At 43.4% G+C, this 23265-nt stretch overlaps 1 protein-coding gene across 1 annotated transcript in view; it reads right to left on the reverse strand.

The window, feature by feature from the left end:
- The window catches only part of NKAIN4 (Na+/K+ transporting ATPase interacting 4), a 29250-nt gene that overhangs the window by 1733 nt on the left and 4252 nt on the right, over nt 1-23265 (reverse strand). Inside the window, exons 4-6 of the mRNA XM_009326891.1 lie at nt 15879-16076; nt 8062-8122; nt 4800-4884 (exon numbers count right to left, since the gene is read on the reverse strand). Coding sequence (XP_009325166.1) covers nt 4800-4884; nt 8062-8122; nt 15879-16076 — 344 coding nt within the window. The remainder of the gene's footprint in view (nt 1-4799; nt 4885-8061; nt 8123-15878; nt 16077-23265) is intronic.

The following is a 23265-nucleotide window of genomic DNA, read 5'->3' on the forward strand; positions in this document are numbered from 1 at the left end:
CTCCTTTGTAAAGTATTCTGGTCATCAAAGACAGTTTGGAGGGGGTGGGGGGGAAAATAATCTCAAAGGAGTTTAGTTTCTTCCCCCCCTCCCTCTCCCTCAGTGTTTCAGTCTGGATTTTTGTTTGTTTGTTTTGTTTTTTGAATTGAAGAATGTTATTTGTGTACTTGTACCTATCAGCTGATCTACTGAAGAATCTACTTTCAACCTGTAAGTGGATGACTGTTACATGGGGTCTAGTCCTTTAATGCTGCATGCTCACAGCTGCTTCATGCCTATGGCTAGCAGACAGACTGCTCCACAAAAAAATTGATTAGAGAGTATTAAAGTGAGCAATCATCAACTGGAGCCTTAGATCATTCAATTAACCAATGCCTCCCGTTGCTACCCTGTCAATACTGAAGTCTACATCTGATAAAAGTCACACCCTATGTTACCCTATGGTCCTTTCCACTGGTAGATCTGAGGAAAGCAGTCAGTGAAATCTGACTACACAACTAAAAATCAAATTAAAGCTCTTAAGCCATAAATATAATGTAGTACTTGGGGTGCCAGATCACAGTGAGCATTATGGACAGGAGCCTCACAACTGTGCAATTCGCTGCTTGGCCTTATAAATACAGTCTTAAAAGGTGGAGAGATCTACATCTAATCTAATCCAATCTAAACCTCCCCTGGCGCAACTTGAGGCCATTTCCTCTTGTCCTATCGCCAGTTACTTGGGAGAAGAGAGTGACTGACCCCCACCTCGCTACAACCTCCTTTCAGGTAGCTGTAGAGCACGATAAGGTCTCCCATCAGCCTCCTTTTCTCCAGGCTAAACAACCCCAGCTCCCTCAGCCGCTCCTCATAAGGCTTGTTCTCCAGACCCCTCACCAGCCTCGTTGCCCTTCTCTGGACACGCTCCAGCACCTCAACGTCCTTCTTGTAGTGAGGAGCCCAAAACTGAACACAGTATTCAAGGTGCGGCCTCACCATTGCAAGTACAGGGGGATGATCGTGTCCCTAGTCCTGCTGGCCACACTATTTCTGATACCAGCCAGGATGCCGTTGGCCTTTTTGGCCACCTGGGCACACTGCTGGCTCATATTCAGCCGGCTTCGTTAACCCTTCCAGAGTTATCAGTGCAAGAATGCTTCCTTGCCTCAAATGATGAGAATTCTGTTACTACAAGTGAACAAGAAGAAAAGCAACCCAGAGCTGATGTCCTGTCCTGTGCAGCCTAAAAGGAGACAGTGGTGCAAGCAGGCATGGCCTGAATTTGAGCTATAGCTAAGGAGGGGTAAGAGCTCAGCCTTTCGTTCCTGAAAACTCATTGGAAATGTTCCCTTTTGGCCTCTGGAAAATAACTTTGGTTTTCAATAAGTAATTTATTATCCTTTGGCTAAGTACTTTGACCCAGAAACTCATGCACTGAAGACTTTAACATATCTTCTATAAAGATTCCTAATGAATTATTATTAAATAATTAGTGCAGTGCCTTGATTTGTAAGCAGCAGTGAGATTAAGGGTAATTCTATTACACAGTAAAACTTCCAGAACAATTTTTTCATGATAATTTGAGCCTCTCTTACTTAAGCTTGTGACTTGAAATAGGAACTATCACAACCAAACCCCCCTGGAGTCAATGAAATGTAGACCAGAAGCAGTCGTGGAACCTGAAATATTTATAGCATTTCATTGTGGCTGTGTGAGTGTTGGAGGTGCTAATTAAGATGAAGCACACTTAAATCATGCCTTTGTAAGCAACAGTACAAAACTGTTGGTTGATTTTTTTTGTTGTTGGCTTTTTTTTTAAAAGAAAAATATAACCTGGCTGTTGATAATTTGTTGTGAGGTTTTCCACTAACTGGAGACTTGCAGCTGAAGTCAAGGAGGTCAGTAGGTTACCACAATAAAGCTGGGAGATAACTGGATTGTGGTCTGGAAGTACCCATTATCAGTAATAGGTTGTTTTATAGTGGAGATGTTTTTTTCCTCCTAGTAGGAGGCAAAGGTATTTAAGAACTTTTGTCAGTGCAGTGGACGGAAGCTGAAGGCCAGAAATGGGGTGTACATTTTGAATACTAAATTTAGCAGCTGATAACCATCGCAGTAGGCTGCCAGGGAACACAGCAGTCTCCCTTTAATATCTTTGAACTGTGACAGCGTATTTAAAAGTTATCTAACTCATAGGCTGCGTGCTTGATACAGAGGTTATGGGGGTTGGTCTTGGACTTACTTAAGCTATGCACATCAGTCTAGGTCAATGTCATTGTCCTGTGGGGCCTTCAGATATATGAAAATTCATAAATTTGGAGAGATGAAGAAGAGAGACTAGGGAAAAATGCAAGCCAGGACAAGGGAACCTGCACATTGGGAGGAGAGAAGAGAGTGTGATCTCATCAGAAAAGGACAGATAAAACTGGAGTGAATAGGGTAATTCCATCAGGGAATGAAGGAAAGTGATCCTGTTAGAGAGCTGTGGCAACAGGACAAGTGCTTTATCAGGAGAGCAGCTGACTACTGACAATGGGGTGGTGCCATCCCAAAATGAAAGTTCATGGTTGCAGTTAGCTCCAAGTCAGTAGTTGTAGAATAGATTTGGTTTCGTTCAGCATTTCCTTCAACAAAAAGGAGTTAAAACCAGAAAGTCCATGTTCCTGACCCCTAGCTGTTCTATAAATTTGAACTTGAAAGAAGTTGGATGTATTTGTTGTTTTGCATCTTCTTGAACAGGATATAAAAAAAGAAAATGCCTTCAGTCATCACGAAATGATTTTCACAGCAGGACAAGGGCATCTGGCACTCAGTGCCCCAGACTGCGAAACTCCACAGCATCACTAGTTGAGAATCAAGTATCTGTTCCTCCTCTCACTCCCATTCATACATGTGGAAGAAAGGCAATAGCTAGGCTGAAATAAATAAACAAAAATTGCTACTTGGTGGCTGCTGTGAAATTTATAGAGGGTCACCTTATCTACTGCTCAGCAGCTGTTTTCATCTCCCGTTAGCCAGAAAGAAATATTATATTGTGCTGCCAGAAGCTATCAGTAGATAAGTGATGGTCTGAAGATTGGGACCGAAGAACAACAGAATTATCTGTGTACTTCATTAATAGCTTACCATCTTACTGAGACCCTTGTAAGGAAGTTTTACGTTGCTAGCTTCTGTTCATATTGCAGTCTCCCCATATAGAAAACTTCATTTATAAGTACTAGCTTCTTTCATAAACAGAATTTGTCATTTTAAGAAAAAAACAGCCCAAGCCCCATACTGTAAAAGTGTGATGTTTCTTCAGCACACTGCTGTATCAAGCTAGTAAATCAGGGAGCTGCTTAAAGCTCCACAGCTTCTGCAGACTATGGAAAATTCCATCCCACTGTGACAAAATGAGAGGGAAATCAATATTTAATCTCCTGTAGCATCCCTTCTAATAATGCTATTGCACCCCCAAAGTTACAGGGAATTTAACTGCTTTGCAAAGATGACTTGTTCTCCTGGTCTTGTGCTGCGTGCTGCAGTGCCAAAGCGGGTAGTAAGTCTATACTACATTAGAGGGGCGCACTTACAAATCTATTTGGGGGCAGTTTTTCTTCCCTGAGCCCCACTTTTCTCCCCCATCCTCACATCCTTCTTTTTGGCAGGACTCTCTGGTAATATTATTCCCAAAAAAACCACCTCCCTTAGCAGCTGCTTTAAACAAATTCTGCACGTTGAACTGCCTTCTTGCAGCTCGATTTAAGGAATATCAAAAATTCAGATCTTATTGCTGCTTTAAACAGATAATACTGGCCTTTATGTTTGAGAATCTCATTAAGAACCAGCTTTTAAGTGGACTGCGTGCAAGCGTGATCTTGTGCCTTCAGCAGTGGGAGAGGATTATCAGAGGGCAGAAGCTGGAATTCAGCAATAGATCTTTATTAGTGGTATGACAGGAGCTGCTGTGGACAACTCCCCTTTCTGCTCCCTGCTCTCAGCTGAACTCTTGGGATGCCCCGCACATAGAAGCTTCTGTTCTTGTAGGCAACAGAATTTAAAAAAAAGAAATGAAACCTTAAGAGCAAACCATCTAATGCTTGGTTTAATTTAATTCACTGGTGTGTTAGCATTGTACCCTGCAGGTTCCTTAGAAGTAAAAGCAGATACAGGGAGACCTTGTACCCAAGACAGAGTCAAATTTTGTGGTGCTACCATGAGAAGATTATTGGAGGATGACAAAGACGTGGCCAGTGATCAAAATTGCATGGATGTGTGGGTCAGAGTTCAGTTACGATTGTCTGTCCACAGAGCTAAAATACAGCTTAAGTAACCAGATGTTGCATAAATTTTACCCCAGTAGAGATCCGTCATTGAGGCTCTGCCTGACAGACCACAATCTAACCTTGAGATTGAGAATCATATTCTGCTATCGCTACGCCTTACTCTCAGCATCCACTGAGGCTGATTCTTCCTTCCTCACAGCTCCTACCTTTACCTGCTTGGGCACCATTCACGGCTGAAAAGCCTCTCTTTGTTTTCTTCAAGGAAAAGGCATCCAGTAGTTTGTTTACAATAGCATCCTACAGCTGGCCCCACTGCTTCCTATCAAACAGCACTGCTATAAGCCAAGTATGGCAACACCAGCTTCATCCTGGCAATCTGGGGCTGAGCAGAGGCAGTTTCACCCCTTCTGGTGTCCACTTGCTTATTCCTTCTGTGCCTGAAAAGCCTGCTGGAGAAATCAACCTGCAAGGAGGAAAAAACCCAAACCTGTGGCACCCTTGAGCCATAAAACTAAGAGGCATGCATAGCCTCTTAGCACAGGAGATGATACTTACAGGTATGTCTGCTTGAACAAAAGGTTGGTGGGTTTTTCATTGACATGGTAGAGAGGAAATGGATCAAATCCACCAATGAAATCAACTGAAAAAAAATCAAAACTCAAATAAACAAACAAACATGGCCAGAAAGTTGAAAGGAAATGAAAGAGAAAATTGGTGCATGTCATGGCATAACACAAAAATTAGTGAGAGAACAGAAAAATGATTTTTCAGGTATGGATTGCCTGGTGGAAATCTTTGCCTGCACAGACCTCTTTTCCAGGATCTCCTGGGATGGGCAAGTGTGCCAAGGAGGAGATTGAGCTAACACAAGACTTAAAGCACAGAGCTAACAAAAGGCTCCAGAAAAACAAGAGGGCCTCCCTCAGCCTCCTTGGATATTGCCACCGTGCTGTGCCTTCACATGAGAACTGAGCTGACAAAGCCTCAGCCATTCAGCGATGTGCTGAAAGAAGGAAGCTGGGGGATGGCTCGTGAGTGAATGCCAGCGGAGAAGTTGGCAGCACAGTAATCCCCATGAAGGTTATATAGTCAAGTGGGAATTTTCTTGCCCCACTTGTCTTTCCTGCAAGGCAGACAACAGCAGCTTTGGAAAACTGCAAATACCTCATTATCTTCAGCTCTGATATTTTTCATGTCCCCTCTGCCAACTCAATTTCTTTTAATTGTACACAAATAGGAACAATGCTTCCCTTCTCCAGTATTCACGTAAGGGCAATGTAACTAAACAAGGAAAGTTTTAAGTGACAATTCCCTTAGTAACCATGGAAGAATTTTCCAAGTCTCTCTCAGTTCCCCTGAAATTAGGCCAAGTCTATATTATTGAGCTGGCCAACATAGCCAGGTCAGTAGGGGTATGATGTGGTCTGATTTGTGACTGATCTAGTAGGCCTTGCAAAAACCTTTAAAATAGATCCAGCTTAGACCACTTTTTGGTGCCAAGGTAGTGCATTTTGTTCAGAAGTGTGAAAACTATCTGGTCCAAACACCATTTAAAAATAACTGGAGAGTCTTATTAACTATATAAATGCCTGTTTATTTTTCTTTCCTGAAGGTGGCACTATTATTTTAAATTTTAGCTAAAGAGTTTTGGTATTTTTTAGTGAACGAACAATAGAAAAATATTTACTAAATATATTGGAAGTGGAAAAAACCCCTCTTAAAATATATTTAGAAACCCAAGGACAATGTATTCTCATGAATTCCATCTTGATGGATAACTTCATGCTGGTACTGTGATACTGGAACAACTGTCAGTTAATGGGCGAAATCTGTAGAGGTTCTAAGTTAACTGGGGGGATAATTCCCAGTAGTTCCAGTGAGACTTGACCTTTTCTCAGCCACTTTTGAAAATGTTTGAGTATTTTAAAATCAAGAAAGTTTGCAGTTTCAAAAAACAGATACTAACTATATTACCTCATTTGTGGAATGTCTAAATTAGGAAACCTGAAAGAATTGCAATTTTCAGTAACTGTTTAGTACCTTGAACAAACAAAAGCCCTATCATCTGAGCACCCAACCACAGAAGCACTCAAAATCCAAGTCACTTAAAAAAAAATTTAACTGTGGTTCATTGTTGCAATATATTACAGTGTATTAGCACATCTAAAATATTCTTGCCCATAATTCAGCATTAGTAGATCCCTACTGCTGTGTTTTCTCATGAAAATCACGTTAGCATGAGCTTCCTGATTAATGTGCCTCAGCACTTATAATTACTTCATGCTGCATATCAAAGCAACATTTAAAGGAAACCACAAATGGAAGAGAAAATTAAAACGCAGCTCAAATTTGTTCAGGTCACTGGAAGGATCTACCACTGTGAGTGTGAAATATTGATGGTTTGTCATTGTTAATTATTCAAGCTGGCATTTTAACTCCAAGCTAGGAAACTGGGAGGGAAAAGGAATTTGTTAGTGGAAAAAAAATACATATCCTGAAATTAACAGCTCTGTGTTTCTAGATAAAGCTTCCTTCCGTGTGGTTGCCTCTCCTAACAGATCCCTACTATAAAAATGAGCTCTGTCAAGTTATTACCTTAGAATATTCCAAAGGGGCTCAGAACTCAAGCTATTTCACTAATAGAAGAGCTATAGGGTAATTTTAAAAATATTACTTATAATGTAGCACTTCCGCTAACTGCATTGCCAAGCTCTAAACAAATGATCAATAAAGTCAATAGAATGAGTTCAGCCACACAGGAAGCAACAGAAAAACATGACGACAAGTCAGATAAGCAAATGCATATCATCTCACTCCTATGAAATCAACATTCTTCACATACTTTCAAGTATTCAGTTCAAAGCTGTTGTTTTTCAGCTAAAATCCATGCCAGCTGCTCTTTAAAACGCCAAAGCTACTTTCACAAAACTAATGAATGTCTTAAAGAAGTGATACTTAGATCTAAAGCCTTTGGATCAGATCCTTACCGAGTAAACTGGCCTAGACCCACTGATTTCAGTAAGACTTTCCTGATTCAAACATGCTGAGAATTCAAACACAGAAAGGCAATACATTGCCAAAGAAATCAGACTCACATTTATTTGAACCCTATGCGTCTGTTCTTTTGTTTGCAAAATTATTGCTCTCAAATGGAGTTTTAGGAGGGAAAAGTAATCCAGGACCAGGTTACAGATATCTGGAGAGATCCCACAGACCCAACCTGTGTGATTGTGATTCCTCTGAGTCTTTGCTCTTCTCTGACACGTCATGACACTTAAGATATTTCTATACCAAACATGAGAGAGTCAGCTCCTTCCTCCTTCTTGTAATTCAGATACAGTACTTCCTCTGCTTTTAAATTAAGTGGTCAGGTTGGTTCTTGGCAAGAAATCTCATGCTCTGCTTCATCCTCGGCTTGTGGCATATGATACTCAGCAGGTGGCCTGCTTGATTACCGGGCTGTATTTTTTGTTGTAGGTACTCCTAATTACAATGGCAATATTTCAGTGGCATTAAGCTGTATAAGTTTGACAACAGGAGAAGCTGCCCAGTTTCTTTAAAGCCTAGCCTGAGTGAGTAGCCAACACCAAGTTTTTTTGGGCTGAAAGAGTAGCAGAATTACAGCATCTAACACATGGTGACATGGGGGAAAAAACCTCACAGTAAAAACAGCTGATCCTTGAAAGGCAGGTAGTGCCATATCACATAGAGAGATGGAAAGAAGTCTGATGGCAACTCAGTCCTGATAGACAAACATCTGAGAGAGAAATAAAATTTAATAAAACTTTTGCCAAGGGATCTGTTGATAAATACTTACAGCTGTCTTCTTCTTCTGTAAAAACACTAACAACGTAACAGGCGTAGACAAAGCCCACCAGCTGGAAAATAGAGAGGATAAATCATTTTAGTATCAATCTTGCGAGACTGGTCAAAACCCACTTGGCACGACTTCAACAGCCATCATTGACTGTCAACTTGGCAGCATTACTGTAATGGTGAGGCCGAGTCATATTTGCTGTAAGGTAGGGAGTGCAGGCGTAGGGTTAGGGGAAGACATTGCTGGGAGCATACTCGAAGGTCCAAACTAAAAACTTGCAAGACCTATCCTCCCCTTCAGAGTAGCAGCCTGCTGTTGCTAAAATGATTGGCAAGAACATGGGCTGGCTTTGCTGACATTGAAACTGCCGTGCTAAGTTTACTCTCTGTAAGAAGTGATGAGGATGCAGGAGAGTGCCTTATGTAACATTTCAGACAGACGACTACGTATAGGACAGACACACAGATGTACAGGGGTAGGTTTTATTAACCAGGGACGAGAACTCATCAGCTCTGTATTCCTGTCATAAGGGGTATGCAAAGGAGGAGAAATTACTTTGGTGTGGGAGCTACCAACAAGATGTGACTAGTTTTTATGCAGATGAGATAGAAACTTAGTTAACCATAAAAATGGTGATGTACTGGTAGCAACGTTCAGAGACACTGAAATCTTTAGTAATGTAGGCTTGGAGATCAAAAATTCATTGGAAAGAAATCCCGGTCTTTAGCTCTACAATTTCTAAGGTTCTTTCTATCTTTGGAGAATAAACACTTCTGCATGGACTAATCGAGCATCGGGCCTACAAAGTAAATGGGCCAGAGCACGGTGAGAAACAGACAAGACGACAGCAATGGTCTTAATTCACAAATTGCATAGGTTAGCAGTAAATTGCCAGCTCCTGGGAACCAGATAGAAGCAGGGAAGGAGCAGTAAAACAATAGGGTGCCTCTCAAATAACAGCCATGCTAGCATGGTGTGGCCCTCATGTCAACCCATTGCTCAGAGCAGTCTTTAGAGCAGAAAACTAGAGTGAACATTAAAAAAGCAATTTGAAGTAGCCTGGTGGGTCTGTCCTTAGTTGGTGGTTTGTAGAAGCTCTAAAGCATCAGAACTGCCTCATTCCGTTTCAGTAGCAAGTTGTTATTCAGCCTGAATGGAGAAACAAACTTCTGGTACTACGGGAGTTAAGCATTCTAGATCCAGCAGGGTTTTATTTTGCTTTGCCTTCTTCCTGTTAATCAAATATCCTCTCCATCCTTCATTTTACATCTTTACATAACACCCCACTTAGCGAGATCTTGGTTGACAGTAACTGTATTAGTAAAGTTATTCTGAGACATAATTGTTTTCCACTGTGAACTCAAATCTTTTGAACAAGAGTTAGAATGTAACATACAGTGACTCACTCTAAGGGAAGACAGAATGATGCATGGTAGGGCTTGAAAAGTAGAGTCCATTCATTTTTAGTATGACAGAAAAATACATCACACCAGAAAACAAAAGGCAAGATAATGAGATTTCTACTGGGGAGTTATAAGGCATTCATGATTCCTCCAGCTCTCCCCAACAAAACACACCTTGTTGGAAGGAAATTGAATGTTTTTGTAGCATCACTAAACCTGTATTTCCTTTACAATTTTCTATAATCATCTGAAAGACAAACCAGCTCTCTCCTTTCCTCTTGGGTGGGCCTTATGCAAGCATGTCCCAGTATGTCTCAGTGGAGGAGAGGTAGCTCTACGGACTCATTCGTTCCCCTGCTGTGTTTTTTTGAAACCAGGGCTGCTTCATACTAAGTTTCTATGAGCTACAGAGGACTTCATGCAGAAAAAAAAATAAAATATCCTTCTGGGCGTGATGGTAACCGCAAAGCCACATGCAATGGCCAATCTAATTTTACCTGCTGACTTTTTAGAATTGCTTTTTAAAGGCAGACACAAAAAAAACCCCAAAACCAAAAAATCAGAATAATCAGAGCTTTTTCTTCTCTTCCATTGCTTGTACCGTGCTAGCAGAAAACCCGGGGCGCGTGTTTTTCTTTCTGAAGCCTGCGGTAGTTTTGGGGCAGCTTCGGCGGCCGGGCCCCGGCCCCGGCCCCGGCACTGGCCGTGGTGCTGACGCAGCCCCCGAGGCTGCTCCCCGTTGCCTGGCGTCACGAGTGGGCTTGGCTGCGAAATCAGCGATTAGCGCTCACCGGCTGGGCTGGGGTAGCTAACGACGCGAACACTTACAGACGCTCTTGGAAAAACCCAGAGCTTCAGCTGAAAGCCGCCCCAGCATTCAACGAGATGCCTGACCACCCGTCTGCACACTCTGGTCTCCCATGTAAGTGCGTTTGCTCTCGCCCCGGGATCACATTAGGAGTGTGGTTACACACATTCTTTGTACTTCGTCTAGCATTTTTATAGTTTGAAGATCCAGCCTTTTACATTTTACAGGATATAAGGTCAAATCGTGCAGCTTTCGTACACACAAATATCCAAGCAGGAAAGATGCATCTTGAACGCGTGCCCTGATTCCAAGGGAACTCTAGGAAGGTTTTCTCTTTCCCCAGATTTTTCATCATGCCTCAGAGTAGGAACTTCGGGTTAATAGCCATGCAAAGTGGCAGCCCTAAATCCATTCACTGTTATTATACTCTATAACATGTACACACAAACCTTATGTGATATCTGTGTCAGGGAACTCATGATAGTATTAACAATGAAAACGACTTACCGGCCCAGTTTATGGGCAGAGTGCGTGAATGATTATCAGCTGTACTGTCACGGGGAACCTGTTAAACCTCTGAAAATTGTTCACGGTTCAGAAGCACCAAGGAAGCAGCAAGATTGACTTGGGAAGTTTGTTTTGCACAGAAATTAATGCCTCATAACCCTCAACCATCATTCTTCTCACCCTGTATGTTTTTTCCTTTTATGACTAAGGTGACCTTTTGCATTCAGAAAAACAAACCAACCAGCCAAAAGCTAGTGAATTAAGTGAACTTCCCTAAATCTCTAATTCCAGCTCCATTAGAGTGGAGGGTTTTCTTTTTTATTTCTTCTATCTCCTGGCTTTGTTTCAAAATTACCTGCTTAGTGTTTAAATTTTACTTTTTATTGACTTCATAATCCATTCCTTCTTTACATGAGTTTCATCAATAAAAAAAAATGTTGATTTAATGGCACTTTTTTGCTAGTCTTGTGACCTGGCCAGAACAGGACAGTTTCAGTGGCAAGGAGGGAAGAGACGTACAACATAAACATGAATTGATTTTTATATGGGCTGACCTAAGCTATAATTAAACATATCACCTCAGGGATGAAATGAACTCCTGGGACTCCCTATGTCTCTCCTTCTGCATGAATTATGAATGAAATATAGCTACAGAGGAGAAATGCCTCTCCTATTGTCCGGTCCTTTTCACTGGAAGAGTCTGCTGGAATGCGAGGTGAGCAGACTCCAAGAGACACCAACGGTTCCCTTCAGACTGCATCCTTCATGAAGATGTATCAAGCCCCCAGACATCACCAAGTTTAGCAGAAATTAACATAGAACAGAAAGCTTCACAGAGGCCAAGAATTTGGAAGTAATTTCACTCTTGCTCAAAGTGCCATCTTGGTTGCCGATTTCAATACGAAAGAGTTTTAACCTCTACTATCCCAGGGAAATAGCAATAATTCTTAGATCTTTGCAAATTGTGTAAGGAAGGTGGAAGAGGAGGGAAAACGTCAGTGCTGTAAAACGACACTTAGCTGTTGCTCTAATTCCCCAAAGAATGTTTTGGGGCTTTAGACTCTGCTGCTGTTTCTCTGTTTGTTCTGCATGTTCAGTACCAGCTTCCTCCAGGCTGCAGAAGTATCCAATTAAGCTTTTATTAGGAACACATGTTGTAGGCAGGTGTGTTCAGTCAGCCTGTCAGACAGCCTGGGAACACACATGCTGCCGAACAAAAGAGGATGGAGCTGGGATGTCCCAAGCATTCTGCAGGCAAATGAACAGAGCAGGAAAGACAGGAAGAGATAAGCGCGCCCAAAGGAAAAGAGGAAAACGTAAGTCTGTACATCCCTCTGCCCCTCAGTCATCTGAAGTTAACTTTTTAATAGTGAGTTGAAAAGTGTTCACAAAACAGCAGCATTGAACTGAAGGGCTGGAGCCAGAAAGACTGAATTACAGCAAGATCTACAGAAAGGGACCAGCTGGCTGTGAGCGTGCAAAATACGTGAAGGATGGGAAGGCAAATTTTAGGAGGTGTTACTGTTGCTTGTGTAAAATCTTAGCTTTAGTCTACAGCTGTCCTAGTGAAGATTCTGGGCTCTTCAACGCTTCTTTCAGTAGAAAAATTTGCCATTGGTTTTTCCACCACAGAGAATATGTGCAGTCTACTCCTTCAGGGCAGATGTATTCTAGGTTTCACTTCTAATCAGAGCTAATGAAGTGTGTATACTCTCGTCAGTGCGAGAGGGAGGAAAGGAAGAGATCTCTGCTATAAGAAAGCAAAAAGCCAGCTTGTGAAAGAGCTATTGTGACCAGATAGCCAAAAAGAGGCAATCAAAATCCTTTGATTCCTTGACCTTCTTTATTCTTTGGATGCAATTACGACCACTGAAAATCTAGTTTCTGCCAACAGCAAAGCATCTCTTGTGCGTTGCTTCTCACATAACATCTGCTGTCAAGGCTTGCATTGCTGCCTTCCTGGGAACCTTCCAACCTGTCAGTCTGAATGAAAACAGCAGACAGGCAGGCACGCACTGAGTTCTCTTGGTTGGGAAGACATTTCCAATTTCCATCCCATTCAGCTTCAGGAAAAGCCTAACCCTCCCCACTCCCAGAACTACCATATGGACAGCCCAGAGCTATGCCAGGTATTTCAAAACCAGCAATCACTCCTATCCCTGCTGGCTGGCAAGTTGGGGAGATGCAAGATGAATCCTTGCTAAGATAAAAAGAAAGCAGATTTGATTTCTTGACAAACTAGTTGCTGTTGCGTTTCCTAATTGGGTTGGTAGGATTAGTTTTACAGTGACATTTCTATAACAGTATAGGCTTTAAGATGTTGTTACAATGAGCTTTCCTCCATTGTGTTCTGTGCAAAAGTATTGAGAAAGTTTTTCATACCGGGCCCTACAGCTACTTGTATCACACACAGTGACTGATATGCCCAGGTTTGATCGCATTCCAGATTAAAGGAGTCTTCAAGGAGTACAGACAAGCTCTGAGCAAAAGCAGACTGAGACCTTATGTATCTTCAAATGTATGCCCAGGAGCAGGATGATACAGTCAGCAGGAGTCAAGATGACAGCCAACACCGTACTCGCCATATGGCTTCAGGTTTGCTTTCCTTCTCCTTTGGCATGCAAGGTTGAGTTCAGTGAGCCTTACCCCAAGTACACAATATGGTGCACTACAGTTCCTCAACAGTCTCAAGGAATTGGTATTTCCAGAAAACAAACAAAATGTCCACAGCTGGGTACTGCGTAAAGAACATGGATTTCACACTACCATAGCTGGAATAAAAGAAAGACAAACCCCCACCCCACAACATCTAAAAACCATTAGGCAAAGCAAAAACTACAGAAAGCACAGTTTTGCCTGTCCCTTGCCCTTCTTAACAGGGAACTGACTATTCCAGTCTCAAAAGCATGGCAGACAAGGAGGGAACTAGGTCACGTCTCTTGCTGCATCCCCTGAGCCTTCAAGTTCCTAGTCATGTTTTTTGTACTATCGATCTGGTCTCCCTGCCCGTCTGCAGCACAGTACCTGCCAGGCGCTCTGGGAAGGACAGCAGCCTGTAATAAAATCTGCCTTAAAACGAGATAAAGAGAACAGAAAAAGGTACTGGCAGGGATCAAAGAGTTTGACCCTCAGAGACTAAAAAGGGAGAGAACTGGCTGACTGTTTTCAGGCAAGGTCTGAGTGAGAAAGTGAGAAGGCTTGCTTTCTGCCTGACCTCAGCAAAGCAGAGAGGAAAAGCTCTATTTCTCCCACTTCATGACAAAATTATATGAGCATTTCAGAGCTGGCAGGAGTTACAGGCCTGGGGCTTCAATACTCTGCCTTCATTACAGGACAAGTAGAAATTCAGTTCGCTCTGCATAGCTCATCCCATACGGCTTTCTTGCGTACAAGTATTTCAGCCTCATTTCCAGGGTTTAGGATTCAAAAATCCACTGCAACTTAAATCTCAGGGAGAAGGAGAGAGAAAATATTTACCTAAACCCTATTTTATCTTATAGTTCCCTCCTCTGTCTCACCATCTGGCCCTTTGTGGCATTTTGCAGATGCACAGAGAATATTGTCATGTGCCTTTGGGAAGAAGCAAAGGAGAAAACACTCCCAGAGACAGACTCCTGTATATTGGTGTGATCGCTTAGCTCAGGGCCATGTGCCTAAGTTAGTAAGCTGCCATAAAACAAAGGTCTATTCCAAACAAACTCAGGACCATTTGTTGGCTGAACCTCTAGCCTGGGGCACAGGGCCTCGTGCCAGCTCAGGCGTTTAGGAAGGATGCTAACGGTAACATACTTCTGCACTTTAAAAGTCTGGGATGTTCTGACTTCGAAGTCTGTCAATTGTTTTACCAAACTCGGGAACAGCACCAGCTCAGCAGCATCAATCCCGTTCCAGCTAACGGCCTTTATGAAAGACAACAGGCTCTATTCTTCTGGATACATAGGTTTGCCTTTCTCATACACATGCATTGAAGCAACTCTCGGACAGTTTAATGCAGATCGTTTTCCCTGAAGGAGAACTAACCAAATATTAACAGCCAGCACACACACCAGGGAGTCCGTCCAACTCAGGAAACAGAAGCTTCTCTGTCTTCCTCGGTTTTGTGATGTGGCAAGAAAGGGGTCTGAGTCTTTCCCCCTCCCTGCAATTCACTGGGTCACACAGATCATCCCAGCTAATAGGAAATGCAGGATCAAGACAGCGGAAAGTTGTACCAAAAACACGCAGAGAAGTACTTGGCACTCCAGAAGCTTGGAATTTCTCTATTTGTTATCCCTTAACATTTAATCAGGGCAAGTTACCCTTCTTTTTTAAGCCAAAACTGAAAGCTGAAATGTGAATATTTCATCAGTCCGTGTCCATTTGTACTTAAAGCCATTAACCACAAAGTAACAAACCAAAGCAGATTAGAAAGATGCAGGCTGCTAACTCTAATGCAGCTACAAAATGCAAGAGGACTGACGAAGTAAGGGGCACAATGGACATTTTGTTTCCGTTAATTTCACAGACAAGCGAGAAACAAATTAATTAACAGTGAACATTAAGGACACTGAATTACTGCAGAGGACTTTAAAAAGCCTGTGGAAGACTCTGACGAGGAAAGAGTTGATGAAAACATTTAGTGCGTATATCTTGGGTGTCAGCGGAAAGAAAATATGCTGCTTTCTGCTTCCTTAAAGTTTCTTTCAATTTCTGGCGATAAGGATATTCTCCCTTTTATTTCTTCACAACAAATATGCACATATGTGCTCCATCACTAAGTCATGTGGAATAAGAGAAATCCTTCAGAAGGGTCTCTGTCCTTGTCAAAACATGAATTTCCACACCCCAACAGGGATACTGTTTGTTATTGTATGGTTGCATGTGATGCATTACTTCAGGTGTTAGGTTGCTGGTATCCATTTCCAATTCTTTCAAGCAATATTGTTCATAAGAGAGAACAGGAAAATAAACAAAAAAAACATTTACAGAGGCTTTTGCAATCAGATGATACAAAATGGGGTGGAAAATACAGGCCAGCCTCTGTGCCTGGAAAAAAAATAAAACCAAACAGCATCTCCTCAACAATTGCTACCCCACAGCCCTCTCAGCAATATACTCACCGCAATCAGGATCTGGAAGGAGCTGTGCATGACTTCGATGTACCGATACTCCAAGGCACAGCCTATCACAGAGATGTAGGAATGGCTATCCAGCCCTTTGATGCCAGACATTGAAGCCTCCTTCCTTACACAGCCAGGACCATTTTCACTCCACCATGACTGGTGCCGGGAGATGTTGAATGTCAATAGTTCACTGTCCTAAAGAGAAAAGTTGCCAAGAGATCTCCATTTACTATAAGAGTGTCTGATATGCTGCCAGATGGAGGTCATATTAAAAAAAAAAAATCAATGGAAAACCTAAAGTTTCTAAGATCCCCACCCTCAAGAAATGATAGCACAGATCAAAATACGTTGGCTTTATGTTCCTCATAAGTATTTCACAGGCAGGCTTCTGGGGTGGGAACCCTTTCTGAGGCAGTCCTGCAGCACTCCAACAAAGCTATTTCACCATCACGTAGCACACTCCAGAAGCAGGACTGAGCAACTTCTGAATCAGAAAGACAAGTTTCTAGGCTGCAGACCCAAGAACACTTTGTTAGTGGTTCCTGCACCCAGAAAAGAACCCTCAAGTTTCGGGTTTGGGAGATTAACTTTACAAATCTCGAAGAAAAAGGTCAACAAGGCAGCACTAAGCATCCTGTCAGAATCACGTGTTATGGGTATGCTCTTCCCAGCATGGGAATCACCACAGATAACTGAGAAATATGAACTTCATAACCCTAAAGTGAGTTTCAAAACCCAACAGATCTTCCTCCGTTCCTAGCTTTTAACACATCTAACAAGTTCCCTTACCATTTCTGTCTGATTTCCTTCCACACTCTTCACGTATGGTGCTTCTACATCTTCTGTGACCTGAGGCTGACAGTGTGTCAGGTCAAGATTACCCAGCTGAGCTGACATCAGTGATGATTGCAAACACTTCCCCAGCAATTCCTTATCATCTCTACCCCGAGAGAGGCTTTTTGTTTTGCTCTTCTCATCTTTGCTAGTTCAATAATTTAAACTGTGCCATTGTGGGGGTTACATAGTGAAATGCCACACAAGTAGTGCAGGAGTTTGGTATGCAACCAGGTGCTCATTTGAAAATGAGAACACTTCCCTCACACTTGAGAAAAGAGTGGTACTCGCTGGAGTACCCGGGAGAGCTTTGGGATTTTGAGCTTACAGGACATGGCAAAGCCCTCCCTGCAGACAGTAAAAGACAAACTCAGAACTGGCTGAATAGATCAGCTGCATCACTTCACAGATGAGTGCTAAGTGCTCCAGCAGCCCTCTCGGGTCACTTTGATGCAGAATCAACAACCCCTTTTGACCACAAACAAGGCAAGGGGTTGGAAGTTTTATTCTGAAGGATAGATTATAAAATTCTCATGCAGAGAATCTATGTGACTCTACAGAGTAGAAATAGGTATTGGATATACACACCTCACCTAACCATTACTAATAGCTTTAGCGCCTATCCATATACCACTTCACCCTGCTCATGCCAGGGTCCTACACAGTCCCTGTAGGAAAGAAGTGGCTCCCAGAGCAGCAGCAGTCAGAGCTTGGGGCATTCATGCCTCCTAACATGGGAAACCTCACGTGGCAGCTCCTTTGCCTCAGCTCCCTGCAGAGTCAAGAGGGAAAAACAGATTCAGAGCAGCTAATCCAGGCCCCTGCTCTGAATTACCCTCTGGAGAAAGGACTTGTCTCCGCTGCCAGCACAGGGAGCCTAGCCAGGTAGTCCTGCAGATACGCTTTTCTGTGTCCGTGTTTGTATCCAGGGGCAAACTTGAGTTACAAGAGCAGAAAATTTGAACGCCAGCCAGAAAACCTGTGAATAGAAACCAAGTGCCCCACTATACACGTTGTGTAGGTACCCTCCACTCCACCACAGATAGCTCTGCAAACCATTTGAGTGTTATTAAAATATGCTGCAGGAAGCACATGTTAAGAAATGTGGACAATTAAGTGAGAAGACAGCTGCCAAACTCCTGACATAATCACCACAACAGATGGGATGTGTTTTACAGTAGATGGAGGAGGGCACAGAGATGAAGTATGGCACCAGTGCAAAAGCAGCCTGAATAGCAAAGACAATAGGGAAAACTCTATTAACAGTTGGGAGTTTAAAGGGAGCTGTCTGCATTTTAAAGGCTACAGGGAATAATTATTAGATTGGCAGCTACAGGATAATGCACACAGTGCAAGGTGCTGCGCTATCTACATTTCTAGAGACAGTTTTCCAGCTTCTCACAATTTTGGCAGAAGAGTCTTTGGCTTGCTCCCTCTGCTGGGCATTGCTCTTCAGTGGCCCACAGATACCTCGCATATCCACCAAATAGCATCTTTTCTGCAAAGCTTGTTCTTTCTCTCCCAAGTTTGCATGTTCTGATACTCATGGATCTTCCCCAGCAAAAGCTTTTCCTCCTGGAGACAGCCACCTCTCCAAGCTGCTGTGCTGTTCTCCCTCTCACAAGCCACTCGCCACTTTGGTTAGGGAAGGAAAGAATCATCTTTCTCAAAAAAAAAAAAAAAGGACTCAATTCCTGTTTCTTTGCCTGGAGCTTCTTCCGATTAGCACAGAAACAAAGCTGTTCCACAGGGCACCGTGGGGTCTACTTTTAACCTCAGTCCCCAGAGCTTCCCTCTCCCAGCTCACAGATGGTGCCTTCCCAAACCTTCTGCCTCGCTGATGCAGAGCCCCTTCACTGCCTTCTCTGCTCCTTACAGAGGCATCTACGTGTATTTGGCAAAGCAAGAAACAGGCTGCTTTCCTTCCTGAATCTCCCTTTTGTCAGTCCTTATAGAATTCGCTCTGACTTAACTTTGCTGCAGAAGCTGAACTTGCTTGTGAATGAAGCCTGAAAAAGCAGAACAGGCGCTTGGCTGGAGGTAGGCAGGTGGAGGAACAGTAGGTCCTCAACAGCACTCACTGCTTTTTGCCTACAATCATGCTCCAGCTCTGTGCAAAAAAAAAAATACTTCAGTTAAGAACAGATTGGAAAAACTGAGCACATTTGGATTCTAAAAGCACCACAATGACTCACACACGAGCCATCCAATCTCACAGATGTAAAATGAATACTGATTGCACACTGGGATTGTGGATGCCCTCGCATTCAGAGACACCTTTCTGAACAAGCATCTGTCTGGAGCACTGCAGGGCATGAGGACAGCATGAATGAAAGGGTCTCAACATCCAAAGCAACGCCGTTCCTTTGCTTGTGTCCCTGGCTGGATGTCCTCGGAGGGTACCTGCACTGATAGGGCACAATAAGAGACCATTCAAGAAAAATCACTTGATTGACCTCCAGTTGCTCAGTGCTTGCTGGGAGACTGGGAAAAAAAAAAATCCCAGGATGCCTCCTGCGGTTTGCCAGCTTCACTTCAAGAGAAGTGAAACTACAAAATAGGAACAGCACACTAAAATCAGGAGAAAAGAACCAGTTGCAAGAAAATTTAGGAAACAGCTGTTTCCCAAAACCTTTCCGCAACACATTTGAAGTCTAAACACACTCAAACACTCCCAAAAGTGGTATGCAGGTTGGAAGATGTTAACGAGTCCCAGAAGTGAGCAAGCCCTGCTGCAGGGAGGGAGAGTGATCTGTGTGTAACTGCACTCCCCCTTGTTTCTTGACAGGCTGCGATTTGAAGGGCTATTGCTTCCTCTTTAACCTTCAGCCTGAAGAGAAATGTGAGCAAAGAGCGATACGAGCTCCTTCTCGGAGCATGCTGAAGGCCAGCCAAAAAAAAAAGATCACGTATCGCTCTGAACTGTTGTAGCACCTGGTTGCCATCCATTTGCCATCAGCATGATAAGGAAGACAACGGCACTAAAACTGTAGTACCTACATTTTACAGAGTATTTTCCACGCCGAGCCTCATCCCACTGTGTCCCACGGGGAAACTCACACCCACCTCTGACACCCACAGAGCCAGCCGTGTTCATTTTCTAAAATAGTTTTCTGAAAGCTGTTCTGAAATGATTTTCCAAGGGACACTATCAGACACGGTTTTATTTCTTGTTAACAGCCTTCTGAACTACCTCCCCCAAAATTTCCTCAATTATCAGGCAAGCCAGCACTATAATGGCTCTGGAAACAAATCAAACACTGTATGGGAGCCCCCAGAGCTTGACAGCAGAATAATTTTAAATCTTTTCAGTTGGAAACATTTCTTATCAAAATAGGAAATATAATGTTTATCTTTTAGCCATGTGTGCTGAATAGCTGTATCACCCTGAGACAACAGAGAAGCACTTTCATTGTTTCTCAGCCATCTTGTTGACAATGCCACAGCATTTAAAGGCCAAATCCCAGGCTTCCAGTTTCTAAATTTAGATGGAGTTCAGGGACAGTTGTAATTACGCATGCATTTATCCATCCTCCTCACAGTAGTTTCTCCAGGTACAAAGTCATCCCAAGATGCCATCCAGATTCTCTGGAATACAAATAACCCCCCATTTGACTAATAAGGGCTGTTTCCATTTCAAGAGGAGATTTAGACCACCACCACAGCTCTGGACTCAGATCAAAGCACTGGGTAGACAAGAGAGAATATAAAGGAAGGGTAAAAAAATTTCACCATTCCAAGATGAATAATTCCAGAGGGAAAAGACAAAGGAATACATTGAAATACACAACACCGATTTCTCAAACCTCTCTGAATGTTTCTCAAGTACATGATGAAGAGTCAATCAGCATGGCAGCTGGACAGACAGATGCTCATATGTCTTAACAGCAGGATTTTAATAATTAACTCAGACTGGGGGGTGGCAGGAGGGACTGCGTTTCACACTCGAGTAGACAGGGAGAAGCTTAACCCGTTATTTCAAGCACAGCCTAGAAACTTCAGAGATAGCTCCCGACAATTCACCTAACCAAATGGCCAGATGGACAAAGAGAAGAGAGGGAGATGGAACAGGAATAGACCAGAGGAGAAGGAACAGCAATCTGGAAATTCAGCTGTGAGCCCCACCACAGAGCAGTGGCACAGCACTTTCGGAGAGGCTGCATTTCCCCCAGATGCTGCAAGTGTGCTCAGGACCGTGAGCAGAGCAAGTCAGCAAGGCAATGCTGCCAAAAGCTGCCTGGAGGCACATCACGATCTCACTGCCAGTGCCGAGAAGCAACCCTTCAAATCCAGATTGCTGTATCTCTTGCCTGCTCGTTGGCAAAGCACTTACAGGAAAGCTGGCATAGGCTACACGCTTAGGGACGCCCTTGCAGCAACAAGGGAAGTGCTTTCTTAGACACTTATGCTGATCCATTTGTATCTGGCCACCTAATGAAGTTCTGCTGTGCCATATTTCACACTCTTATTCCTACTAAGAAAAGACTGCGAGATTAAAAAAGTGACTGGATAGAAGTATAGAAATCAGGCCAGTTTAGCTCTTCCAAGAAGTAGAAAATAGATTCACAGAGCAGGAAAGAGCATTTTCCTTTTGGAAAAAACCATAATTCAGGGTAGATACAACTAGTGGTTAGGAGGTAGATGGTTAGTAAGTAGTTATAACTACCCTGAGCAGGGCTGGCCAGAACAGCCATTCTCAGGGTTTCCATGGCCAGGAGAGAGCAAGCACTGCTGGAGGAAGAGCACTTTAAGAAATGATGTGAAAGACAGGAGGAAAGAGAGGGTGAGAAGTGGTGGGCAGACAACCCAATGGAGGAAAGTCAGTGGAGAAGCGATTGCTTGGTGAAGGAAGTGAACAGCCAGTCCCCAAATTACAGTTCACCAACCATGCACCTACCAGCCCATATTCTGCTGATGACATGGAGTTTATAATAAGAGATAACCTCTTAACCCCTTTGCCAAACTGCTTATGGGCTGACATGGGATGTTACCGCAGACCCCACAGCCGTGGTGCCCCTGGTTTCTGTTCTTTAGATCAGCTGGGCACCCAAAGCAAGGGGGGCACAAATGTCTGTGCTCACCTCAGCCCCGTACTGCACAGCACTTCTCTGCTCGCGTCCTGTACTCCCTCGCCACTGTGAAATCGGATCTAGGCACCGGAGCACAAAGAATTATTTGCAATAAGGGCACATAACCATTTCCTCATTTTTTCAATTCTCCAGGCTTTTCCTAAACTTGTTACAGCAGAAACACTTGGATCCTTTCCCCCCCTTTCTCACCCCACCTGAGTTATCACCTGCCTCAGTTGCACTGGGCTGTCATTACCAGCCGCCAAGTTAACAAACTCCATTCTTTCTAGCTCGCTGCCCTTTCTGCATTTTGTCACTACAAATTAGCCAGCTGCTGACAGAGATCTCCCTGGCAGGCTGCCCTTGTCAGGAATACAGAGGGGCGAGCACGGCGCCGGCAGGAACGCTACTCTCCCGCTCCCCCAGCCCTCTCCCACAGGCTCACCAGGAATCACAGAGGAAACAGCACCTGAAGACCTTCCTCAGAGCTATCAGCCCCTTAAGGGGACGTGCACAGGAACACAGCCCTGTCTGAAACACTCCCCAGCATATTCATGCTTAGTCTAGTAGTTAATGAGTTAGTGTTTACCTGACCAGCTCCATCAGCCTCACTCCACCAAAGCTCTCCTAATATTTGCAATCTGCCAGGCTAATTACAAGCTTTGACTTCTTACTAGGAACTAAAGGACAGCTTTCCCCTGAGGTCCCTGAGGGCACACAGAGGTACCTGCTCCTCTGCAGCACTGCTGCTGTAAAGCCCCAGCTGATACTGCCCTGCCCTTGTCCCCTCCAAGAGCCTGTTCAACACATGTTCATCCAAGCCCAGGTGTCCTTCTGGGGTCTGATCCCAAGACTACAGAGATCACCAGGACTCCGCAGATGTCAGCTGGCTTTGGATCGGGTTTCTAGAAAGGCAGCGGGAGAGCAACGCTACTCTTGAGTCCAGCCTGCAAAGCACCACACTGTCCTACAGAAACCTTAATTCCTGTTTCAAGTGTATCTTTTATTCTCATGCAGAAATGAGGTTTTGTTTTGCCCAAATAACTTGTTAAAGGGGAGAAGGAGGAAAGAAAGCAGCATCATGAGGTTTTCTTACAAGACGGCCTTTTTAAATGAAAGTAACTCATTAAGAACAGAGGCAAGGCTGCAAAGGATTTTACTGCCAAACAAGCACAAATATTCTGTTATTTTTGCCAGTTGCCACCAAACTAACAGCATGAATTTCTCATTGTAGCTCTAGAGGGAAGTCCACTGAGTCGATAACAACTTATACTGCAGCCCAATTCTATTAAAAAAGTCACCAATCACAAGAATCATCCTGTAGGCTAAATAAAGGTTCTCTGTGTGCTGGCTCTGCTAAAATAAGCCACAGCACAGAGCAAGGTTATGAGATGAAGCTCCTCCGTAGTGGAGAAAGTGGAGTTTGCCATGCCGTTTGAAGTGCAGAACGGAACCCAACATGTTGCAGGGCAGGTTGGGAT

Source organism: Pygoscelis adeliae, unplaced genomic scaffold (genome assembly GCF_000699105.1).
Source record: "Pygoscelis adeliae isolate BGI_AS28 unplaced genomic scaffold, ASM69910v1 Scaffold286, whole genome shotgun sequence".
NCBI classification, from domain to species: domain Eukaryota; kingdom Metazoa; phylum Chordata; class Aves; order Sphenisciformes; family Spheniscidae; genus Pygoscelis; species Pygoscelis adeliae.